We start from the raw sequence: 21185 nt of genomic DNA on the forward strand, positions 1-21185 counted from the left end.
TATTTAAAAAGTGCATCATAAACCAATTCAATATCCTGAATAAACTCGTGCTAACACTATTCATTCCCAACAAGTCGACCCTTAATTCTGCAGATCCACTTTGTTTGAATCAATCGATAGCGTGGTGAGAACCACAAAGAACTTAGATTACGCTACATTGCTGAGCTCCAGTTGGAAAAAAATTATACCAAAGATAATTTCATTTGTGTACAAATACTACGAGGGGTCAACAAAAAACAAAGTGTAGTATGCAAAACGTGGTACAAAAATTACAAATTGGGCTAGCTGTTTTCCCCTGTTTACATTCTTTGTGCTAAGCTAAGCTAGCCTGCTGCTGTCTGTAGCTTCATATTCAACTGGGCATTGATCTCATTTAACTCTCATCTAAAGTGTATTTCCCAAAATGTCAAACCTTTCTTTTTTGAGGTGACAATCAGTCATCTTAGCACACGGACTTGTGAAGAGACCAAGATCATCTTTTTCTTTAGATGCCTTCAGACAAAAACACCACCCACAGAACAAATTCGCACTGAACTGTCAAACCTTCTGCACCAACTCTGAAACTCTTTGACAGCGCCGACTGCACAGAATATAGCATATAGGTGAACAAAAGAGAACACACTACATTTTTTTTTTTTTTTGTTGCAACACAAAAGAAAACTCAAACCTGCATTTCTGAAGATGTATTATTCTCCTGTCAGATGTCAAACTGGGAAAAAAAAATCTCTTCTCTCCAGAGAGGTTAGACAAGAAGAGCGTGTCCTCCTGTGTCTGCTTGCATGGAGACAATCAGTGACCCTGTAAACACTGGATTGTTGACAGTTAGTTGGCAAAAGTCCAGCTTGTGAAATACTAATAAAAAAGCACATTTACTGTCCTCTCTGCTGGTTTGTCTAGAAGCTCATTCATCCAGTGTGCTGTGGTAGTGGCGCTGGTGGTGGTGCTTGGAGGCCTGTGTGCACCAACTACTGCTCCTCCACACCATCCTGACCCAGGCGCAGGGCACTGTGGGCCGGGTGCTTAATCATTCATGCCGTGGGAGGTGGAGGGACAGAGAGATCTTATTCAGTGCTTACCTGGGTATCTACTGCTCTACTGAGTGTAACCTAACGATACAGAAACAAGATCCAAACCACACCAATCCAACCATCCCCCTTCACCTGTCTCCTTCTTCTCTCGTTCTCCTTCTCTCTGCCTCTCTAAGCTCCATTACATCACTACCAACAGCTAAAAAAGACCCCAGTCTCCCTGCTGGCACACTGTAGGTCTGGTTACTGATCTTTGATTAGATGGATACATTACAGCTAATCACTAACTGCTTTATTTCGCAGTGTAACAATGCTGGTCAGAGACGCACCATTGTGTTGAGAAGCAGTCTGAGCTGCCAGTGCTCAGTGCTTGTGTGAAATGATGCCCAAATGCAATTACCTCATTTTTTGCTTGGGTGAAAACAATTATCAGACACCCTTCCTGTGACGGCATTCAAATATCACAAGTGTGAGTAATATTGGGGGCATTTTGTACGTTTATATTACAGAGTTGACAGTGCAGAGATGAAAGATAGAAAGATGGGGAGTGACAACAGGCAGCAGAGGTCCCTGGACAGACTTAAACCCACAGACCACCAGGGTGTCCCTTAAGTCTATAATCTGCCTTCTACTTCAATTTGAACTTTATTTTACCCTTGGGAAAATTTTCCCTGCAGCCAGGTGAAGCACACAGAGACCCGAACATAAAAACACAATACATGAAACATAAAATACCAGTGATCCAAAACGGAAAAAAATGGACAACTATGTGTGCACATACAAGGAATTTTTCTCATTGCTTTCAATGTCCTTACACAGCAATACATAAAAAAAAGTTCATAAAAAGCACCAATGACCAACAGCAAAAAGGTTCCAGATTCAGATCCTGGACAACCTCCATTTTTATACAAGTCTGCTCTTTCTTGTGACATAAGAGGAAGCTCACACAAATGTCAACTTTAAGTGCTTTATTGGCAAAAGTACAAATTAGCATAAACATCAAGAAAAACGAGGAAATCAGCGAGATCAGTAGTGTCAGGAGTGTACGGATGAGTGTAACATGAAGCGTGTGCAAAAACTGAGGATGAAAAAATAATGGGCATGTTGAGAGTTGGCACGGTGAAAGATCCTCAGCCACCTTAAATGCAGGTGAGCCGAGTCTCCTCTGATGACCCTGGCCCTCGCTCCACCTACGTACAGCCTGGAGCATAAAAAGGCACACAGCAAAACAGGGGACGACCTCAGGGTGGTCACAAGATTTTAGCAGGTATTTGGTGATGAACCAAATGGTAGCATCACAAATGTCAACATGTCGTGGCATCACCAAAGTCATTAAGGATTTATCCTCTAGAAACAATTCACATCTGTACAATAGTTGCAGAGATATTTAAGTCTGGACCAAAGAATAGTCAGTCCTGCTGAGACTGGCAGGACTGACGTGAAAAATTCCCCACTGGCCCAAAAAGCATTTTCCCCCATAATCTATGTCCTGTATCCCCATGATCTTTCTCAGAGCCTAACCAAATGTTTTTTTTGCCTATCTAACCTAAGCAGGTCTTAACCACAGCGTTGCCACATTATAAAACATAATAAATATGTTAATTATGGATAATAAAGAACCAACACGTATAAATCTTGCGACATTTCTGCCACATTCTGCCAGTAAATCCCTGTAAATCTTCCACACTGGACCTATAAACTCATCAATTATTGCTTTCAGCTAGATGCTCAATAACTTGCTGACTCATGTGTGGAAACTGTTCAGCCTGGATGTTGTTTTAAGGTTGTTCATATCTACTAACAATAAGACATAAATGTATATATTGCTATTTAATGGGGGATTTGGTGCTGCAGTTTCAATTTCTTGTGAATATTTTAAGAATAAGAACCTACACTCAGCTTTCTGTTGTGTACATAAATGACTTTGCCTTAAAGTGGCTGCACCTTGTGTGTCGAGACTGTGTAAATGTGTTTACTTCTGTAACCTGGTAACCACCATTAGAAAACACACACCCTCCAACGGTACCACAGGTGTCCATTTTCTCTGCTCTGGTGACCTAAATGTGAAAAAAAAAAGAAAGAAAGATCAGGTTTCACCCAATTAATGGAGTGATTAATGTTTGGAGGGGTCTCAGTCAAATGTCTATGATGGGTGACCACTTGAGTTTTGGACATATTTGAATTATTCGCTCTCCACTCCAGAAAAGTTGTCAAGGTTACCTCTGCCGTCGCCCCACCTCTCCCCCGGCCCAGCGGCCCAGCAATGCTTGTCCAATCTTAACAAGCTTTGTGCTACCCACTGGGCTCTGATTCAGCACGAGACCCGGCAAATCCAATTACACAGGAGTCAGAGAGGTTGATTTTCCCATTATAGATTCCATGCTGAGAATGAGAGCTGATGATAACACTCACATCACACCACTACTGCCCCCTCTTCTCTGGTCTCTCCTTCTTATTTTGTCTCCATTTCACTGTTTCCCTCCCTCTCTTCCTATCTAATTCCTCTTTTCCCAAAGACCTCCTTTCTTCCCCCTGTCCCTTTCTTTGGATCTCTCCTTCTTTCATAGTCCATTATTCTAATTTTTCAGAGCAGCGTAACGAAGCCTGGGCCCCGTCATCATTTCAGGACCAAAATGCTGGGTCAGTGAGGTTACTTCATACCCCACATTGGACATTTTTCCACAGAGATGGGAATTAACTAAGTACAAATATTTCATTAATGTACTTGTGCATTTCTTTTCCTGAAAACTTTTACTTCCTACATTCTAACACAAGTATCTGTACTTTATACTCCTTAAAATATCAAAACTTGTTGTGTCATAAAAAGACCTAACAAGATAAAAGTGACATAACAAGATGAAAACAACGTACAAATACATAACAAGACAAAACCTGCATAAAAAGATGAAAGCCCTGTAAAAGACATAACAAGATGAAAATGAAATCAGAAGAAAATGACTGAAAGACACGCGAAAAATTATGGAAAAGGTGTAACAAGGCAAAAACGACATATCAACACATAAGGCGAAAATGAAAAAGATGCAACAAAAAAATATGACATAACAAGATGAAAATTACATAAAAGATGTAACAAGATGAAAACAACAATACATAAGACGAAGTAAGACGACGATGTAACAAGATAAAAATGACATCAGACGAAAAGACAAGACAAAAACGGTGTAAAAGATGAATACGACGTAACAAAATTAAAATGTGCAACAATTCATAACAAGACTTTAAGAAGGCCTTAACAAAACAAAAACATGGAAAAATGTAACAAGACAAAAGCGATGTAAAAGATGTAACAGACAGAGAGGGAGACTCAGCAGCAGAATAAAAGGTGAGGTTCAGTTTCTTTGCACAGAAGTAGTCAGTATCCTTTACTTTCTCACTTTTATGTGAGTTAAGACGTTGAATCAGTACTTCTACTTTTACCAGTCTTCTACTTGAGTACTTTTGCCACCCACATAACATCATTAAGTCCCTCTTGTGATAGTGAAACTTTAATTTGCCCCATTTTTAAGCGCTGTACCTTTAAATATTTCATTTCATTACACATGATTTGACAGTTCTCTTCACACAATACCCGTTTACACACCAGGAATAAAATATCACTCAACTTGGCTAACCTCTGAAAGGTCATTGCAAAAACTAAATGCACAGTAATTCAGACAACTTGACTTAAAAGTGTCTGAGTGCCATCCTTAGGGGACGTCGTGTGCCTGCTGTGACACATAAAAAAGTTCCTGAGGGCTCTTTTGGAAATGAGGCTCTTTTACACTCAATCGGCTGTGAAAGAGAAGAGGACTTTTGCTCCATCTTTTACCCTTTAGGGCGCAGAAGAGGACTGACCTCGCCTCCGACCAGGGGCTTCGGTGTTGACACAGGTCACTCAAAGGTCAACACCACTGACCTCTCTAAACCTCCAAGATGGGGTTTTCTGTGATCCTGCGGGACAATGGGATTGTGAAGTACTGCGGGCTGTCCGGAGAAGTTGTCTGCCGTGTAGGAGACACAATGGTATGATGGGATCTGCAGGGGCAACACTGACCAACACTGACCAGCACTCTGTCAGTGTGTAAAACATCAGCTACTAAACCTGAGGCAAACTGATGACTGAAGGTGAAAACCCAAGGTCAGGAGGGGAAAGTAATATTCTGATCCTTTACTACTGGTCATCGATAATTTTTGCACAGCTCATGTTTAATAAGTACTATATTTCATTGTGTTTATTATTACTTGAGTTATCTTGCTTATACCTGTTTTGAAGAAGAGGAAGAAGAAGAAGAAGAAGAAGTTGTTATTTACACACACATGCACAAACTGCATCATTTGAGACTACATACATGCAGTGCAGCGGTAACTCTGCAGCATGTTGAGCTCATTCTTGTTAAAGGGTCATCTCACCTAATCACAAAAACACATTTACACAATCCTAATGGTAACTAGCCATCCACATTGTTTTTGGTTTCTGGCTTTGAAGTCTCCATTATACAGAAATCGGCCGCCACAATCATAAAACCTCAATGAGAGCTAAAGTATAGACCTAAATGAGACATTTTGTTGCAGGAGAAAAAAAAAAGGTGTAAATAATAATAAAATTAATTATGGCTGAACTCGTGCGGCCTCACACCTGTGTTTTTCCTGCTATCGCAAGTCAAATGTCTGCTGTGAAAAAACAAAAATCTGCCAGTGGTTCTCTGCAAAAGCTGCGGACAGCGAGGTCTGTGAAGTGCTGCTGATTAGGGCAAACATGTTTTCTTTCATATGAAGAACAAGATTTGTAGTTCTGGGCATCTCTGCAGCACCACCATACTTATAACTCTGTTTTCTCACACATTTGTCCTTTTTACAAAAAACTGCAATTTGAATATTGCACTTGGCTATATTGAGATTTCGATTCGATTGCGGTGAATTGTGCAGCCCTACTACTGACTTTGGCAAATGTAATTTTGCAATGTGTTCAGCAGCACATGTTCACTTGCATTGTACAGATGCAATACTACAAATATAAAAAAAAATACTGCGACAGATCAGGGTGCAAAAGTGAATGTTTACTTTTTACCTGCCACTCACCAGCCAGGTGTATTTATATGTATTGTTTGTTCTTTTGTGTGTCCATCATTTAGGTGAATTGAGCCTTTAATTCAGCTGCCTGGAAGTCATTATGCAGCACACAAGTTTGTTATATCATAACTACAACAGTGTTTAGCTGCACTTACAACATGCAAGTATCACACTTGAAAATTCCCTGCGAACATCAAAGATGTGAAGGATACCCATGTGCATTATGTAACATGAAATAAACACCTCACTGCTGATGTTGTTGTGAAATTTAATCATCGTTTCCCTCTGTGGAGGTGTAACTACACTGAAACCTGTTGTCAGTCGTCTGTGATTGACTGACTGACCTTTGACAGGGCAACCTGAGGCCTGACGGTCTGCACACTCTGCTCCGTCCAACCTGAAGCTCCAGGGAGAAAACAAAGTCTCTGGCAGGACACCGATGCTGCGCCTTGGCTAAGCGCGGCTGACAGCAGCTTCCTCTGTGTGGCCAGAGGGTCACTCTGGGTGACGTGTTGTTCTGGGGGACACTGTGTCTCTGCCTGCAGAGGAGATTAGAGGGGTGAGCTGACCTCGTTCTCAGAGGGCCTGATGTGTTTTGAGTAAACACTTGGTGCAAGACAAAAACACTGGCTACAAACACAGGCCAGCCCTCAGGCGGTGATCCCATTGTTTCCCCATTACTCCAGAACAGGCATGAGAAGGGAGAGCCGTCACTCTGTGTTCCTGAGCTGCAGGGAGTCCCCGTGCTCGCTCCTGAATGCATCGCACACGGCCAGGTCAAGCTCCCAGAGCGGCCCACAGGTCACTGCCATTAACTTGATACTTGTCACTACCTGGACATAAATAAATATTTTTCCATGTGGGGCAGCTATAGAGCTGTCCTGGCCTGTCCTCTAATTATGGGGTTGGCTGTTTGAACACCAGCTCCTCCTATTCACATGTCAAAGGGGGCTTTTAGCCCCAAATTGCTCCTGATGGTCAGGCCATGGGTGTGTGTGTGTGTGTGTGTGAGTGTGTGAATGAGGATGTGCAGGATTTAGCTTTTTTTTTTGCCATTTTCACTTGCTCCCATAGTTTCATTTCAAAGAATGCCTAAGAACATTGCAACGTGTGTCACAATTTTTTAGAAAAGCTACAGTGAAACCAGGCATTTTAGGCTGCATAATCCTGGAAGGGCTGTATTAACTGCAGCCATTCACCTTTTAATAACACTATTCTCTACTAGACAGTGTAATGTAGGCCTATGTCTGTTTTATGAGCTGCTGACGTCCTGTTAGAGTTAGAGTTACGTTACCTTCACCTACAAACTTTGTGATTTTTCATCCTTAAGTGACTTATTTCACTTTTCAAAGTTAGCTTGGTTCATATTGGTAATAGTTTTTACCGTTTGCTTTGTATTATTTTTGAGCCTTTTGATAATCACATCAGTATCTTAGATGACCATTAGTTATGCTAGCTGGCTAGTTAGGTAGTGTTAACAAAATCAAACTCACCAAAAACATCTTGGCTCGTCTTTCCACCGTTCCAACAATCACCAGCTATAGTTTGGTTGAAATAAAAACCTTAACTCATGTATTTCGAACAAGTAACCAGAGCTGATGATTGTTGGAACAGTCGAAACTCAAGCATAGAACTTGAGACACACTAGAGTTTGATTTTTGTTTCTGTCAAGTTTGAATGAAGATGATCATGCTATAGCTAATGTGGTTAACGATTATCTAAGACCACATCAAGCTTAGTGTGAAAAGCGAAGGAACTAACTAAAGGATGAAAAGTCCCTCAGTTTGTAGGCGAAGATAACGGTATTGTAGCATTGACAGGAAGTAAAGAGACGTGCAGCTCATAAAAGTGATACACATCACACTTGACTGTGCAAGTAGAGAATTATGCTGATATTTATAAGTGCACAGGGACCTTTCAGTAAAACTATTAGTATAGATACCAGTTTCAGAAGCTCATAATGTTGTTTTTCCATTGCGTAAAAATCATGAAATATAGCAAGTAGCCCCCAAACTCTGCAACAAGTTGCCTCCCCATGTTAGGCTGACCTCTACACTGCCTGTGTTAAAATCCAGTCTTAAAACACTTTTCACATTTCACATTCTTTGGATTTTAACTCACAGTGAGAGTTGCCTTTCTATACTGTTGTCCTTTTGTCTTTTAAACTAGTCGTTGTTTTAATTGTGTTGCTCTTGTGGTTTTGCTTTTTATGGTCTGTGTGTTTTTATTGTGTTGTTTAATGGTTTTGCTTTTTATGGTCCTTATGTTTTTACTGCGTTGTTTTTATAGTTTTTGCTACATGTGACTGAACCTTGTGACTTGCCAGCAACGCAAGATGCAAAGTTTAAATCAAAATTGCAAAGATGGCTACACAACAGAATTACATTAAGCTGGAAATGAATGTAAGACATGACTTACAGAGTCCAGACAGCTGCTGCCTGAACTAACATCAGCTGCAAAACACTGCAGAACTGTGTAATGTGATGTTATCTAATCCAACAAATCTGCATTTACAAAGGTGAATAGCAGTAAAAATACAATGGAAAAATTGAGAAGTGTTTTCCTCACCCTGGTTCTTGCGTGTTTTAGATGTTTTCCTTCTCCAGCACACCTGATTTAAATGAACAAATCGTTATCAGGCGTCTGCAGAGTCCCGATGAGCTGATCATTTAAGGTGTGACTGAAGAGCAGAGCAGCGCGCCTCCAGGACCAGGATACTCTTGGTATTTTAATCTGGAGCAATGCCTCATATTTTATAAACTGAAATGTGCGTAAAATCTTAACTTCAAAATAAACTAACTAGGTTTTTATGAAATGATCATGGGCGTAAATTTCAATATTTAGAAGGCATTTATTTTGATGAACTGCTTTCCTGAGAGCCTTACTGCATTTTGTATTACATTATATTGTGTGTTCTCATCTGGTGCTGGAATTTTGTGTTTTCCTTTATTAAAATAATGTTGGTGCAGAAAAATCAGAATGCAGGAAATCAAAATCTACACCTATGGGTAAAGTTACTACTCTCAGTCTTATACTATTATATTATTGTATCATTAATATTGATGTATTAGTATGTAAGAAGTAGTTTAATGTCTTTGTGGTCAAGATTGAGCTACTTTTAACTGCTTCATCTACCTAATCTGTAACAATGGATCATATTTTATAAATTGATCATGTGATTATAAGTAAAATCTTGATTTTAAAACTAACTAGCTCCTTAATAATAACAGTGAAGTGAAAAGTAGCACAGTTCTTGAGTTAAAAAAGCCAAATGATATTCTGTTTACCATCACAATAAGACAAAACACAGCAAATCCTCACAAATGAAGTGTTGGGTTTAAATGAAATTATTGATTGATGAGAAAAACAGCCACAGATTTTTTTCTATCAATTGGCTAATCGGCTCTAAGATGTTTCTGTTTTTTATCCAACAACAGCAGCTGGCTCTTATCCAGATTAATTTATGAATGAACTGTTCCAAGGACACTTTAGCCGACATTTATATTCAGGAGTCATCTCAGATTGTATCATCATCATTATCAGAATCAGAATCAGAATCGAGGTTAATTGCCAAGAAGTTTTCAGGAATTTCTTGTGCATAGCAATAAAATAGTAAGAGCAAATATAGATAAACATGAAAGCAACTATTGCATCATCATGATGATCATTATCATCATGATCATCATCATCATCATCACCCACTCCTGACCTACAGTCTCTGTACCCCCACAGCGTCTCCCTGCCTGTTTCCAGCTCGTAACCCCGCGGGCTTTAGGACCTCCAGGCTCTGCTCTGTGAGGATGCTCTTGTTTTTTGGCCGTTACGTTCATGCATGTAATCATTGATTGTGCCTATTGTGACAGGCCGATTTACCATCTGTAGGGTCCCATGGGGCTGATATACTGCTGTCACTGAAGTCTCCCTGCAGACTTGAAGGAATTCCCCTTTAATTTCCGGCCGCAAATTTTTAATCTCCAACAGGTTTCACATTTAAATCTGATATTAAAAAAAGACCACACCTGCAGCGCAGACGTTTTCGCTCACGTCACCCACCACAGAAAGAGCTTCGTCGTTCTTGAATCGAAATGTAATGCAGTTTAAAGTGAGATACATTATTTGGAGGATCAGTTTTTAAACTTATCGTTAATTAAATAATAGTGAAACGTAACTTTGTCTTTGTTGCGGAGCCCCTGAAGCCACATGAGGGTCCTTGAATGAACAAATACTAATTCATTTTTCTCAGAAATTACGAAAGAAGCAATTAAACAAATAAATATGAAGGCTGATAGCTGCATTTTCACATTACGCGTCGTTTTTCATACAAATTTAACGTCAAATCCTTCCTCTTGGACCTATACGCGTGAGGAAAAAGTCTGTCTCCTAAAAAATTAAATAAAAATTGCAGCCCATTTCCTATATATGGACAATAAACTGTATTTTTTTTCTCTTCGTGTATAAATTGTGTAAAATTGAGTGAAATGCGTATTTAAGGTGAAAGCCGGCAGTTGGAAGTGCTTTTTTACCCCCACAATCCAGGTTGAATGACTAGGTGGTGACACAGTATTTTCTCATTTTCTGGACTGCTGAGTGCACTGTAATGCTTTCTTTTTTCTGAAGTGGACCTGGCTGCTCTGTAGACGAGTGTGTGTGAGCTTTTGCCGCCTCCTGCCTGCATGCTGCAGCCCACCCGGCCCCCTGCCTGCCTGCCCTCCTCCTTGCGCGCCTCCCCGGCTCTTTTTCCCACTGCTGAGAAGAGCAGGACGCGGCCACAGCGGCGGGAAGCAAATTATCTACAAGCACTTCCCTTAAAAAAAAAAAGTTCACACTCACATACACAGATGCCACCACAAGTAGCGACTCACATACCGTCTTAGAGCTGATCGAGGAAGCTGACTGGGAATAACCTGACAAGAGCAAAATGGATACTTAATGTTTATTCTTGTTTTTTTTTTTTTTTTTTGTTTAATTCAGGTGTTTTTCTTGTTGCTTTTAGTTTGGGACAACTATTTTAAAATAATCAACATTTTTTTATTGTAATCTAAACATCTTTAAAGGGATTTAGGCCTGAACTCTTGCATTTTCTGTTTTATTAAGACGCACAAGGCGCACTGGAGGATCAAGCGCACAGGACGGTGTAACATCCTTTAAATACATCTTATCTCTTTATTAATGATTCAGTAAGAGGACTACAATGTCTGGGTGGAGTATGACCTGACTTTTAATGCAACAAACTTGTGTTTGGCTGCTGCTGGATGCAGTGGAGGAGCGCACCACCGCACCGTGACGCACCAAAACTGAGAGAAAAATAAATAAAATCTCAACCTCGCTGCTTCTTCTGCACTTGCTCTGTGTGGAAGTGTGCATGTGTGTGTGTGTGTGTGTGTGTGAATGTTGTTGGGACTGTTAACGCAGCAGCTGTCAAACTCATGGGATCCTCCTGCCCCTCGGGCGACTGGGAGCTCTGCTGAAGTCTCCACTGCGCATGTCCGAGCGCTGGACAGCTCCAGAGAGGGAAATTTAAAAACGGTTTTTTGGAGAATCAAGTGCAACACAGTGAAATACAGTACAGGGGCTCCCGACCGGCTCACACATCCTTCAATATCATCCAAAACAGGTGAGTTTTTCATGATTTACCTCTCTTTGCATCACAGTTTTTGTCAGGTTGTTGTTTTTTTATGAAACTAATGACATTTTAATGTTTTTTAAGACTTTAATCATAATTCCTCTGAAGGCATGCTAAATGATAAACCTTTTAAACCAGAGTTAATGAGACCAAACTGTTATGTAAACATGTGAACTGAATGCTTGTTGAATGCAAACTATATTACTCTATTTTATATGTTTTATAGATATATATAAAATTCAATTAGTGAGAGTTAAAGGGATCAAAAACAATTGAAACAATAACTTGGACTTATGTTACAACAAAGGCATTCTGATGCTAAATAGAAAGTGTGTTTACTATTATTAATTCATTTCTGAATTTGTTTATTCTTATGTTAAATGATCATTTTAACACCTTCAATTTAAGGGTAAAATATCTGCTTTTAATCAAGCAGCTATGTTTTCAGAAATAATTATTAATTTTGCAATAATTTCTTCTACGTAGCTTGTGTATTTCAGTTTGAAGGCTCACTCATGGGCAGAAAAGTGTATTAATATCATTTATTTCACTGCAGAGGCACCACATATCCCAGGAAATGATAGAAGGTGGAATTACATCCAGGATGTCAGGAATAATTGAGAATGCTGGGCATCATCCGTCTCCACAGGACTACAGGTAGGATTTCTGATTTTTATATATATGCAGCGTCTAAAAAGTTTTTTTATTTTTTGTTGCATGTTGTCAAAATCACTCAGGCTCAAATCTGAGACGCCTCAACAGATGAAAGGAATATTTTCTATTAATCAAACCTTTAAGGTGTTTTCACAAATGGTCGTGGAACAAACTGTCTAACCCCAGTATGTTTCATCTAAAGGTAGATGGACAGCTCTTTTTGTGCATGGGGGGGTTTCATGAAAAAAGGAGAGAGAGAAAAAAAATCCTGAAGAATAAATGATTTTCAGTCTGAATGGATCTGTCAGAAACCATCAGCTCTGTTTACACTCCCGCTGTCGGCACACGGAGAGCCTGAGCCTCTTGGCCTGCCGGCTCAGGGGGAGACGGGGCGCTCTGGGTCACCAGTATGCACAAGTGGCTCCCAATTAGAAAAAGGAGGGAGGGAGGGAGGGGAGGGGAGGGAGGGCAAGGAGGAGGAGGTGCAATATTTAGTGTTGTTGAACCTCTGGGAAGGCTCGGATGATACATGGAGACACCAGCTCTACATGTTGTGCATCAGTGAACAATTTCTATGCTGCTGGTGGAGAGACAGAGAGAGGAGGGGAGGTGGGAAGGACCCCCCCCCCACCCCAGTGTATCATCTATTCTTTAGTTTATATCAGTTAAAAAAAAATAGGTTTTACTAAAAAAAAGTGTCCAGACTGTCTTAAACATTTAAGTTAAGTAATTTTGGAATGACTCCAAACAAATAAAAAAAAAATCAGTCAAATAAACTTGATATTAATTCAGCTGAACTTGAGAAAACATAGTTAATAAGCTCAAGAGATGAAGTTGAACTGACAACTCCTCAGTCACACTGACACACATTACAAACAAATGTGATTTCCTTTTACATTTTCTCAGTTTGAAAAGTCAGTTTTTCATTTCACACAAAGAGCTCGCAGCTGCAGCTGCTCCTGCTGGAGTTACATTGTTTAAGTACTGGCACAAAGACAAAATGTAAAACTGCTCCCACTGAATTTATTAAAATTGAAGTGTTAAGGGGGCTGAATTCAGTGCCAACCTTCACCAGAGCTTGCAGTGTTTTAATTATTTTTAGCAACCACGTCTTATTTTAAAGTGTATTAGAGACACACAGAAAGTTCTCATTGTGTTTTTTCTTCCAACTATAAAAAAGAAGGGTCTCAAGGGAGTTTTAACTCTCATGCAATGCATGCTGGGAAGTCTGCTAATATGTTGATCATATTTCCTTAGATTCAACTCATCATTTAAGTCAAAAAGAGGTCAATTTAAAAGAATTTGTATTTAAGAGTTAAGTGTTCTTAAAAGAAATGGTAGAAATATTAAGTTTAATCAACTTAAATGAATAAAACTTGTATATTTGCGACGATATTGTAATACATCATGAAGAAATTTAGTGGAATCAACTTATCTGATGTCATTAATTCAACAAATAGACCTCCAGTTAGAAAAACATGTTTATGAGGTCTGAAGTGTTCTGAAAATAAACTTTAATTAACTTAAACAAATAAAATGTGTATATTAACACCCATTCTATAAAGCATAAAACAGTAATTTAGTAGAATCAGTAGAGAGTCAGTAGTAGAATTATCTTTTCTCATGAACTCATCATAAATATTTAGGTTTCATAATGTCAAGGTAATTCAACTTAAAATGTCTGGTTTTCTGAGTTGTTCTGGCTTCAAGTCTTTTAATTTCAGTGATGTGTTGAATAAAGTCCCTGCTGTGAGTTCAACTTAAATTTCAAAAGAAAATTAGAAAACCTTTTAACCAAAGTTCAGTCAACTTACATTTTTAAGGAACTTCTGTTTTTGAGTTGAATTATTCACGGTGCAGCTACAACAAATATTGTACATAGTTCTGCTTCAGGTTGAGTGTGTATTTTTTGTGCTTTTTGTACAAAATACAAGATAATAAATAGGGGTAAAAGTCTCTATCTTTGCAGGGCTTTCATTCAATCAGTCAGAGCCTTTCAGATTAAGCTTGAGCGTTATTTCTTAATTTTATCAGAAATGAAAGAAAGCAAACTTGATTAAACTTCAAAGCTCCAGCTGTGATGCCTTGCAGGGTGTTGGACTTCACAATACCACCTGCTTTCAAAAGGACAATCACTCCAAATCATTTCCTGGCGCATGCAAGGTGTTTGAGGACATGTGCTGCTGATTCCTGGCTGCAGTGATGTCACTTAATTCAGACGGCAGACACACAGTCCTGACCTCAAACTACATTTGCACCCCCTCTGGCCCCGAGGCTTCGTTGATTTCCCCATTCAGGGAGGGGTGACGGTGGTGGTGGTGGAGGGGGATGTTGTTGGGAGAGGCAGTGGGGAGGATAGAGGCTGGAAAGGGACAGGGAAGCAGATGGCATCCTATTTGTCCCTCTTATGTGAGGGCTGTCATTCCAACAGATTAATGCAAGGGTCGGGTAAAGAAAAGAAACGACAGAGACAATCAAGGAAGGGTCTGGGGAAGACAATGGAGCCACGTGCCACTGGGCAGATTTGTCGTTTGGGACACAATAGGTGATCATTTTTCAATAGACAAGGCCAACTGTTGCAGGCAACATGTGCTGCTGTCCCATGTTTCAAACGATCTCATGCGTTGTTTACTTATGATTCAGCCAATGGTTAAGGCGAGAGCGTGGTCACCTGACACAGGGTTGATTTTTTTATTAGGAGATTAGGTGTGTGTGTGTGTGTGTATGAGGAGGGGTGGTGGTGGTGGTTGGGGGGGGGGGGGGGGGGGGGGTTAATCGTACACTGTCCACAGACACACAAAGTAACTGAATAGTATGTGTTGTCATAGCGACCCCAATTACGAAACCCTTGCACAGAAAAGTGTGTGTGTGTGTGTGTGCGTGCGGAGAAGACTGGAGAGGATTCAAGAGGATTCCTCTCTTTTCTTTCTTTCTCTTTTGAGGCTCGCCACATAAAAGACGTGATGACTGAAGGCTGATTGGTACTGGCAGCGCACTGGTTAAACAGGAATCCTGCTTTTAATCCAGGTTATAGCAAATAAATTAAAAAAATATATGTTGAAAAATATTCTTCTTATATATAAAACTTAAATTTTGAATTATTTCCTTTTTTTCAAATTTGTATTTATTCAAGCTGCAACAATTATTTGATTATTTGATTAGTTGTCATCTATTAAATTGATTGCAAAACCTCTGGCCTGGTGTGATCAATCCATCTTGATTTTTCTGGTGTAAGTTGCAGAGTTTCTCTCCAATAAAATGGGATTAAATGGCAGTTGGCTTCTGTAGCTCAAAACGGCAAAAAAAAATGTGAAAAGTTCAACACCAGTGTCTCTTTCCAAATTTTTCAAAAGGGAAATTCTTTCTAGTAGAAAAGAAAGTAGTTCCGGTAGATTCATCTGCAGAAAGAAAGTAGTTCCTACATGAAACTGCTCACAGCACGGTCACGCCTGGTGTTGAATTTTTTTCACTATTTTCTGATATTTTATGGATCAAGGAACTAATCATTTAATTGAGAAAATGATCGGGAGTTGTAGCATTAGTATTCATCACCCACAAAGCAGAGAACTAAGAACTAAAAGATCACTTGTAGAAAAAAAAACAATCTGAACAGATGATTTCCTCTGAATGGAAAGCTTGTTTAACTCCCTCATTGTTGATTAAAACTGCCACTGCTAAATAACACTTGTAGTTAATCTCCTTATGGTAAATCCTGGATGGCATGGCTAATACGAGGCTTCACTGAGCAGCTTTCATCTCTGTTTCCCCACATTCACTCTCATTACAGTGGGTTTGACTTTGAAGGACAAAATGTTCTATCAAGTGTTCAGATTTAAATTCCACTTCTGCTCTTCGTGTCTAAACTGACAGTCGTGTTAACCCCCCCCCCCCTCCTCCTCCTCTTTCTCCCTCGAAGGCTTCTGACCACGGACCCCTCCCAGCTGAGGGAGGAGGACCTCCCTGGGGACCTGCAGTCTCTGTCATGGCTCACCTCCGTGGATGTGCCCCGACTACAGCAGATGGCTGATAGCCGAGGCCACAGTAACGGGCCCTCCCAGGGCAGCTTGCTGGAGCAACAGACAGGTGAGGGCGACAGTGCGGGGAGGGGACGGTGCAACATTCAAAAACTGCAGCATCTCTCTGATTGGATGAATCGGGACTGATGGATTCTGATGGATTTCTGGCCCCTGCAGATATGAGCACACTTTTATGAGGCTATCCTGAAAGACAAAGACCAGTGAAAATACAATACACTAATAACTGTTCTATACTGAAAACACAGGGACAGTTAACGTCCGGGCTTAATCCATCTGATCCACAAAGACAGCTGATTGTCCGGTCTCATTCCCAGGTTGTCAAACACTGACATTTCAGGAATGAGACCCAACAAAAAAAATATCTTAACCAGCTATGATTGGCCAAAGTCTCCCGTCACGGTCTAGATTTTCTAAAGCCTGAAAACAGAGCCGAGAGGAGAAGCAGAAGTCTAGTTCTCTCTCAGACCACTTAAATTTCATTATTATGGAATATTTGCCCAATGGCACCAAAAATAAACTGCCTACCCCAGCTTCAAAGGACCAATCCACAGACCTTATACTAAGCAGCTGAATTGTAGATGCATCATTCTGTTTTTAATGAGAGATCACTGCTTAGCTTCTTATATATGGTATTTTGTGGTGCTATGAGCATCACAAACCAATCATTCTTACACCCCAAGCTACAGCCAACACCTTCAAATCTATATCACAACATAAATACCTGGATGAAGTTTTTCGGTGAACCTTTAGTCTAACAACAGTCCGGCCGCTCCTTCTCACAGCTCAGCTGAGCAACATGACGATGACAGCGGGTCAAGGCTCCATGCTCCACCTGCAGAGCAACATGCAGCACAGCCCTCTGGGAATCAGCATCATCAACACCCACAGCGGAAGCGTGAGTTTTAGCACTGGTCTGTTCGCTTTGTGTTTTATGACGCAACTTGACTGTCAAATATAATGATGTATGTATTTTACAGATGTCTCCATTCTCCATGAATGGGCTGCCCTCTCCAGGATACCAGTGCCCTACCTCAGTCTACCAGCCTACACCCCAGCAGGTGTACTCTCTCACCCAAACCGGACAACAGGTACCAAACTCTTAACTCAAAAAGAGCCTGATTTGATCAACACTAAAAGTATAGTCCTTTGACCAGTGGTGGAAAGTACTGTACTTAAGTACTGGGCCTGTACTATTTATTCTGTACTCTTGTACTCTCACAATAATTAATGACGATGCTCATTATTCTCTCTTTTGTTCTTGTAGTGTTCAACGGGTGGGCTTTATAGCAATGTCTCTTTCAACAACCAAAGTCTCTTCACACAACCTCGCCTGGCTCCGCAAGACCAGGAGCTGCAGCCCAAGTCTTTCCCCAAACCAATCTATTCCTACAGGTCAGAGCTGGCTTATTTAGCTGACAAAAATATTATCTGCTGAATTTCCTTTGAACTACATTCTAATAATGATTTGCATTGGATTTGTCTGTTGTTTTTTCTTTTTTTTCCACAGCTGTTTGATTGCCATGGCTCTGAAGAACAGCAAAACTGGCAGCCTCCCAGTCAGTGAGATCTATAGCTTTATGAAGGAACACTTTCCTTATTTCAAGGTATGACATTAATATTACAGACTAAAAGAGAAAGTGCACATAGGTAAAGAATGTGACTGATTATGTGCTACTTGTCTCCCTGCAGACTGCACCTGACGGATGGAAGAACTCAGTCAGACACAATCTGTCCTTAAACAAATGCTTTGAGAAAGTGGAGAACAAGACGAGCAGCTCGTCCCGTAAGGGCTGTCTGTGGGCGCTGAACCCTGCCAAAATTGACAAGATGGAGGAAGAGATGCAGAAGTGGAAACGCAAGGACCTCCCAGCCATCCGCCGCAGCATGGCTAACCCCGGTCAGAAATTAATTTTGTTAAATGTAAAAGGTCTGCTGTCTATGGACACCCACGTCTGCCAATGTGATGAAAAAAAAAGATCATGTAAGTCATTATAATGAAAAACTTTCCCAAAATAATGACTTACTTTCTCAAAATAGTAAGTTATTATTTTAGGAAATTTTCCCTTTTTTGACTTACAGGATTTTTTTCAGTAATTTTGGCAGTAATGACCTTCCATATCAGCCCAACTAAGCAAGGAGTCACCAAAAAATCTGTCCACGTCATCAGTCTGATAATCTGTCTTCTTCCCTGCAGATGAGTTGGACAAACTGATCACAGACCGTCCAGAGAACTGCAGACGTAAGGCTTTAGAGCCCGGCATGACCCGGCTGCCGGGCTGTCCCACCGGCCTCCCGCTGCCCGTCTCGGCCCAGATGCAGCCTCAGCCGATCGTCACGCTGTCCCTGCCCTGCTTACCCATGCACCAACACCACCAGCTTCAGGCCCAGCTCCAGGCTCAGGCCCGCCTGGCCCCCATGTCCCCCGCCCCGGCCCAGACCCCTCCCCTCCACACGGTCCCCGACCTTTCCCACAGTCCACTCACCCAGCAGTCCAGCAAGCCTCCAGACGATTTCTACGTTGTGCACGGTGACACACACACAGAGGTGGACGCACTGGACCCTAGCATCATGGACTTTGCCCTTCAAGGTAAATACATTTATAAAAGGGTCAGCCATGTTTTTTGTTTGCCAGTTTGCTGGGGGTCCCAACCCTCACTGGGCAACCAAAGTTTTCACAGGCCATGTGGCCTTCTTGATTTTAAAGGGAGTAAATTATCCTTAAAAATATATACTGCCTCATATATCTCAGCGCTTCATTCATTTCTGTTGAGGAAACTAAATCAAATGGTTATTCTAAAAGTTTAGATTATTATTTAAGAGAGGATAAGGGCATGATGAAGACCTCACAAACTACAGAACAGCCTCATCTTGCATTTTTAATATTAGAGCTAATAGAGTAATGACTAATTATCACTGAACTTGACTATTTATCAAAAAGGGAGCCTATAAAATAGGGATGTAACAATACCAAAAATTCAAGGTAAAATAATACCACAATATGATATTTAGACTTGACATGAAGTCATAAATCTGATGTATGGAACATTTTTTGTTTGCATAAAATGTATTCTTCTGCTTTTTTGTTCTTTAATGAAATAAAAGTGACCAGTCATAAAGTAGGCTTTGTGCAAAAAATTGGCCTAGTAAAAAAATTTTTTTTAATGCATACTGTGGGGATGCAAACTACTGAATATTGCAATATCACAAAAAAGTTTTTTACTAGGCCTCAGGCTTTTTTCTTAAGGGGACTGAGGCGCACTGTGTGAGATACATGAAGTGTTGTTGCATCAGTCCACTAACCTCTCTGTCTCTCTGCTCAGGTAATCTGTGGGAGGAAATGAAGGACGACAGCTTTAACCTGGACGCTTTGGGTACCTTCAGTAACTCCCCCCTCCGACTATCAGACTGTGACTTGGGATCAGCCAGCCTCCCTCCCGCCTCCACCGGAGCCAACCTGCCACTGTCGGACGTGCAAGTGACGGGCCTGTACACCTCCTACGCCTCCCAGGATCCCCTGTCCTCCCAGTACATGGTCACACCAGCCAACAGCAAGCCCATCGTCCTGTTATAGAGCAGCTCAACTGTCCCTAACTGATTTACTCAACCATCTGTGGATATCTGTGGACGTCATCTGAGGTCAAACGCTGCGTTTCTTGTGTGCTCCTTCAGTCAGCTGGAACCTACTTGGAGAAGGATGTTTTAAAAATCATCTCACAGGAACTCAAACTGCTGATAAATAAAGAAATGGCTGTGAGAAAAAGTATGTAAGACTTAAAGTATCTAGCTTTGCCAAGCAAAGACTCAAAGCCTGTATGAGTACAAAGACTCTATGTGGAGATGTTGTACGTGTAACTTAGCGTCCACCAGTTTTTTCTACTGTTCACTCTGCGTTTTAAAGCCCTCCCATCCTGTACTGTAGCCCCCCTCAGTCTCTTGTCTGTTGTATTGTGCTAGACATTATTGCTGTGATGTTTTATTTATATTTATAAAAGGCAGCTGGAGAAGGTGATGACTCTATCAATCTTTTTGCTGTATATATTTGAATGTTTCAAATTGCTATCGCCACAGAAAAGCTTTCTTTCGACTTGTATTTGCCCAAAATGCCGACGTGTGCCAACACTTTGAGTAATTACACATTATTCTTTTTACACACTGTGATTAACGTGTCTCAAAGTCAGATGTATATTATGTTCATTAACTTGATCATAATAAAAATCAAAATGGGTAAATAAAAGAAGTTTCTTTTGCCAAAAAATATCTCAACGACATTTATTAACAAACAGTCCTTGGCAGGATACAACAGAGTGTCTATACATTCGAATGAAACGTCATGGCTGATTTTTTTAAGGCAAATGAAGACGTTACCTGGGGGTCCACTTTGGCGATTATTGTCCAACCTGAGTCTTAAGAATTACTGCATTATATCAGAGATAAACCAACAAAAATTAAGAAAGAAATGCTCAGAAATTTCACATACAGTGTCACAGTCTCTCCCGTCATTCATAACATTGTCTTGTCATTGTCAAAACACTACAGCATAAACACACATACAGACTGAAAGTGTCAACACAAAAGAGAAAATTCTTAAATTCAAGATAACTGTCTTCACAAAAGTTTTGAGTTTTGAATCAAACTCAAACTCTTAAATTTTCCCAGCCTATAATCTTTTGTTAAGATGACTTACTTTTTTCTTAAAGAAGAAAATTAACAAACAAACAAAAACTTCTTAATCTTAGAATTTAATTTGAGTTTTAGAGACAAAAAACTGTTGAG

The 21185-nt window shown here is 40.4% G+C and overlaps 1 protein-coding gene across 1 annotated transcript; it reads left to right on the forward strand.

The window, feature by feature from the left end:
- The first annotated feature begins 10785 nt into the window (after window positions 1-10785).
- Window positions 10786-20649, forward strand: foxn4 (forkhead box N4). Its single transcript, XM_084727986.1, has 10 exons — window positions 10786-11712; window positions 12278-12378; window positions 16292-16458; window positions 17195-17307; window positions 17390-17500; window positions 17677-17804; window positions 17920-18016; window positions 18102-18309; window positions 18607-18999; window positions 19733-20649. The coding sequence occupies exons 2-10, from the start codon at window positions 12299-12301 to the stop codon at window positions 19981-19983; spliced, it is 1548 nt and encodes a 515-aa protein (XP_084584112.1). The 5' UTR covers window positions 10786-11712; window positions 12278-12298; the 3' UTR covers window positions 19984-20649.
- Window positions 20650-21185: the final 536 nt, after the last annotated feature.

The sequence above is a fragment of the Lutjanus erythropterus genome, chromosome 10, assembly GCF_056507025.1.
Source record: "Lutjanus erythropterus isolate fLutEry1 chromosome 10, fLutEry1.hap2, whole genome shotgun sequence".
Classification (NCBI taxonomy): Eukaryota; Metazoa; Chordata; class Actinopteri; order Lutjaniformes; family Lutjanidae; genus Lutjanus; species Lutjanus erythropterus.

Excerpts from the sequence above, each read along its gene's own strand:
- foxn4 (XM_084727986.1), top strand. The coding sequence starts at position 12,299 with ATGATAGAAGGTGGAATTACATCCAGGATGTCAGGAATAATTGAGAAT. Across the intron at positions 16,459-17,194 it reads CTTGCTGGAGCAACAGACAG|CTCAGCTGAGCAACATGACG; the intron begins GTGAGGGCGACA and ends TCCTTCTCACAG. Across the intron at positions 18,017-18,101 it reads AACACTTTCCTTATTTCAAG|ACTGCACCTGACGGATGGAA; the intron begins GTATGACATTAA and ends GTCTCCCTGCAG.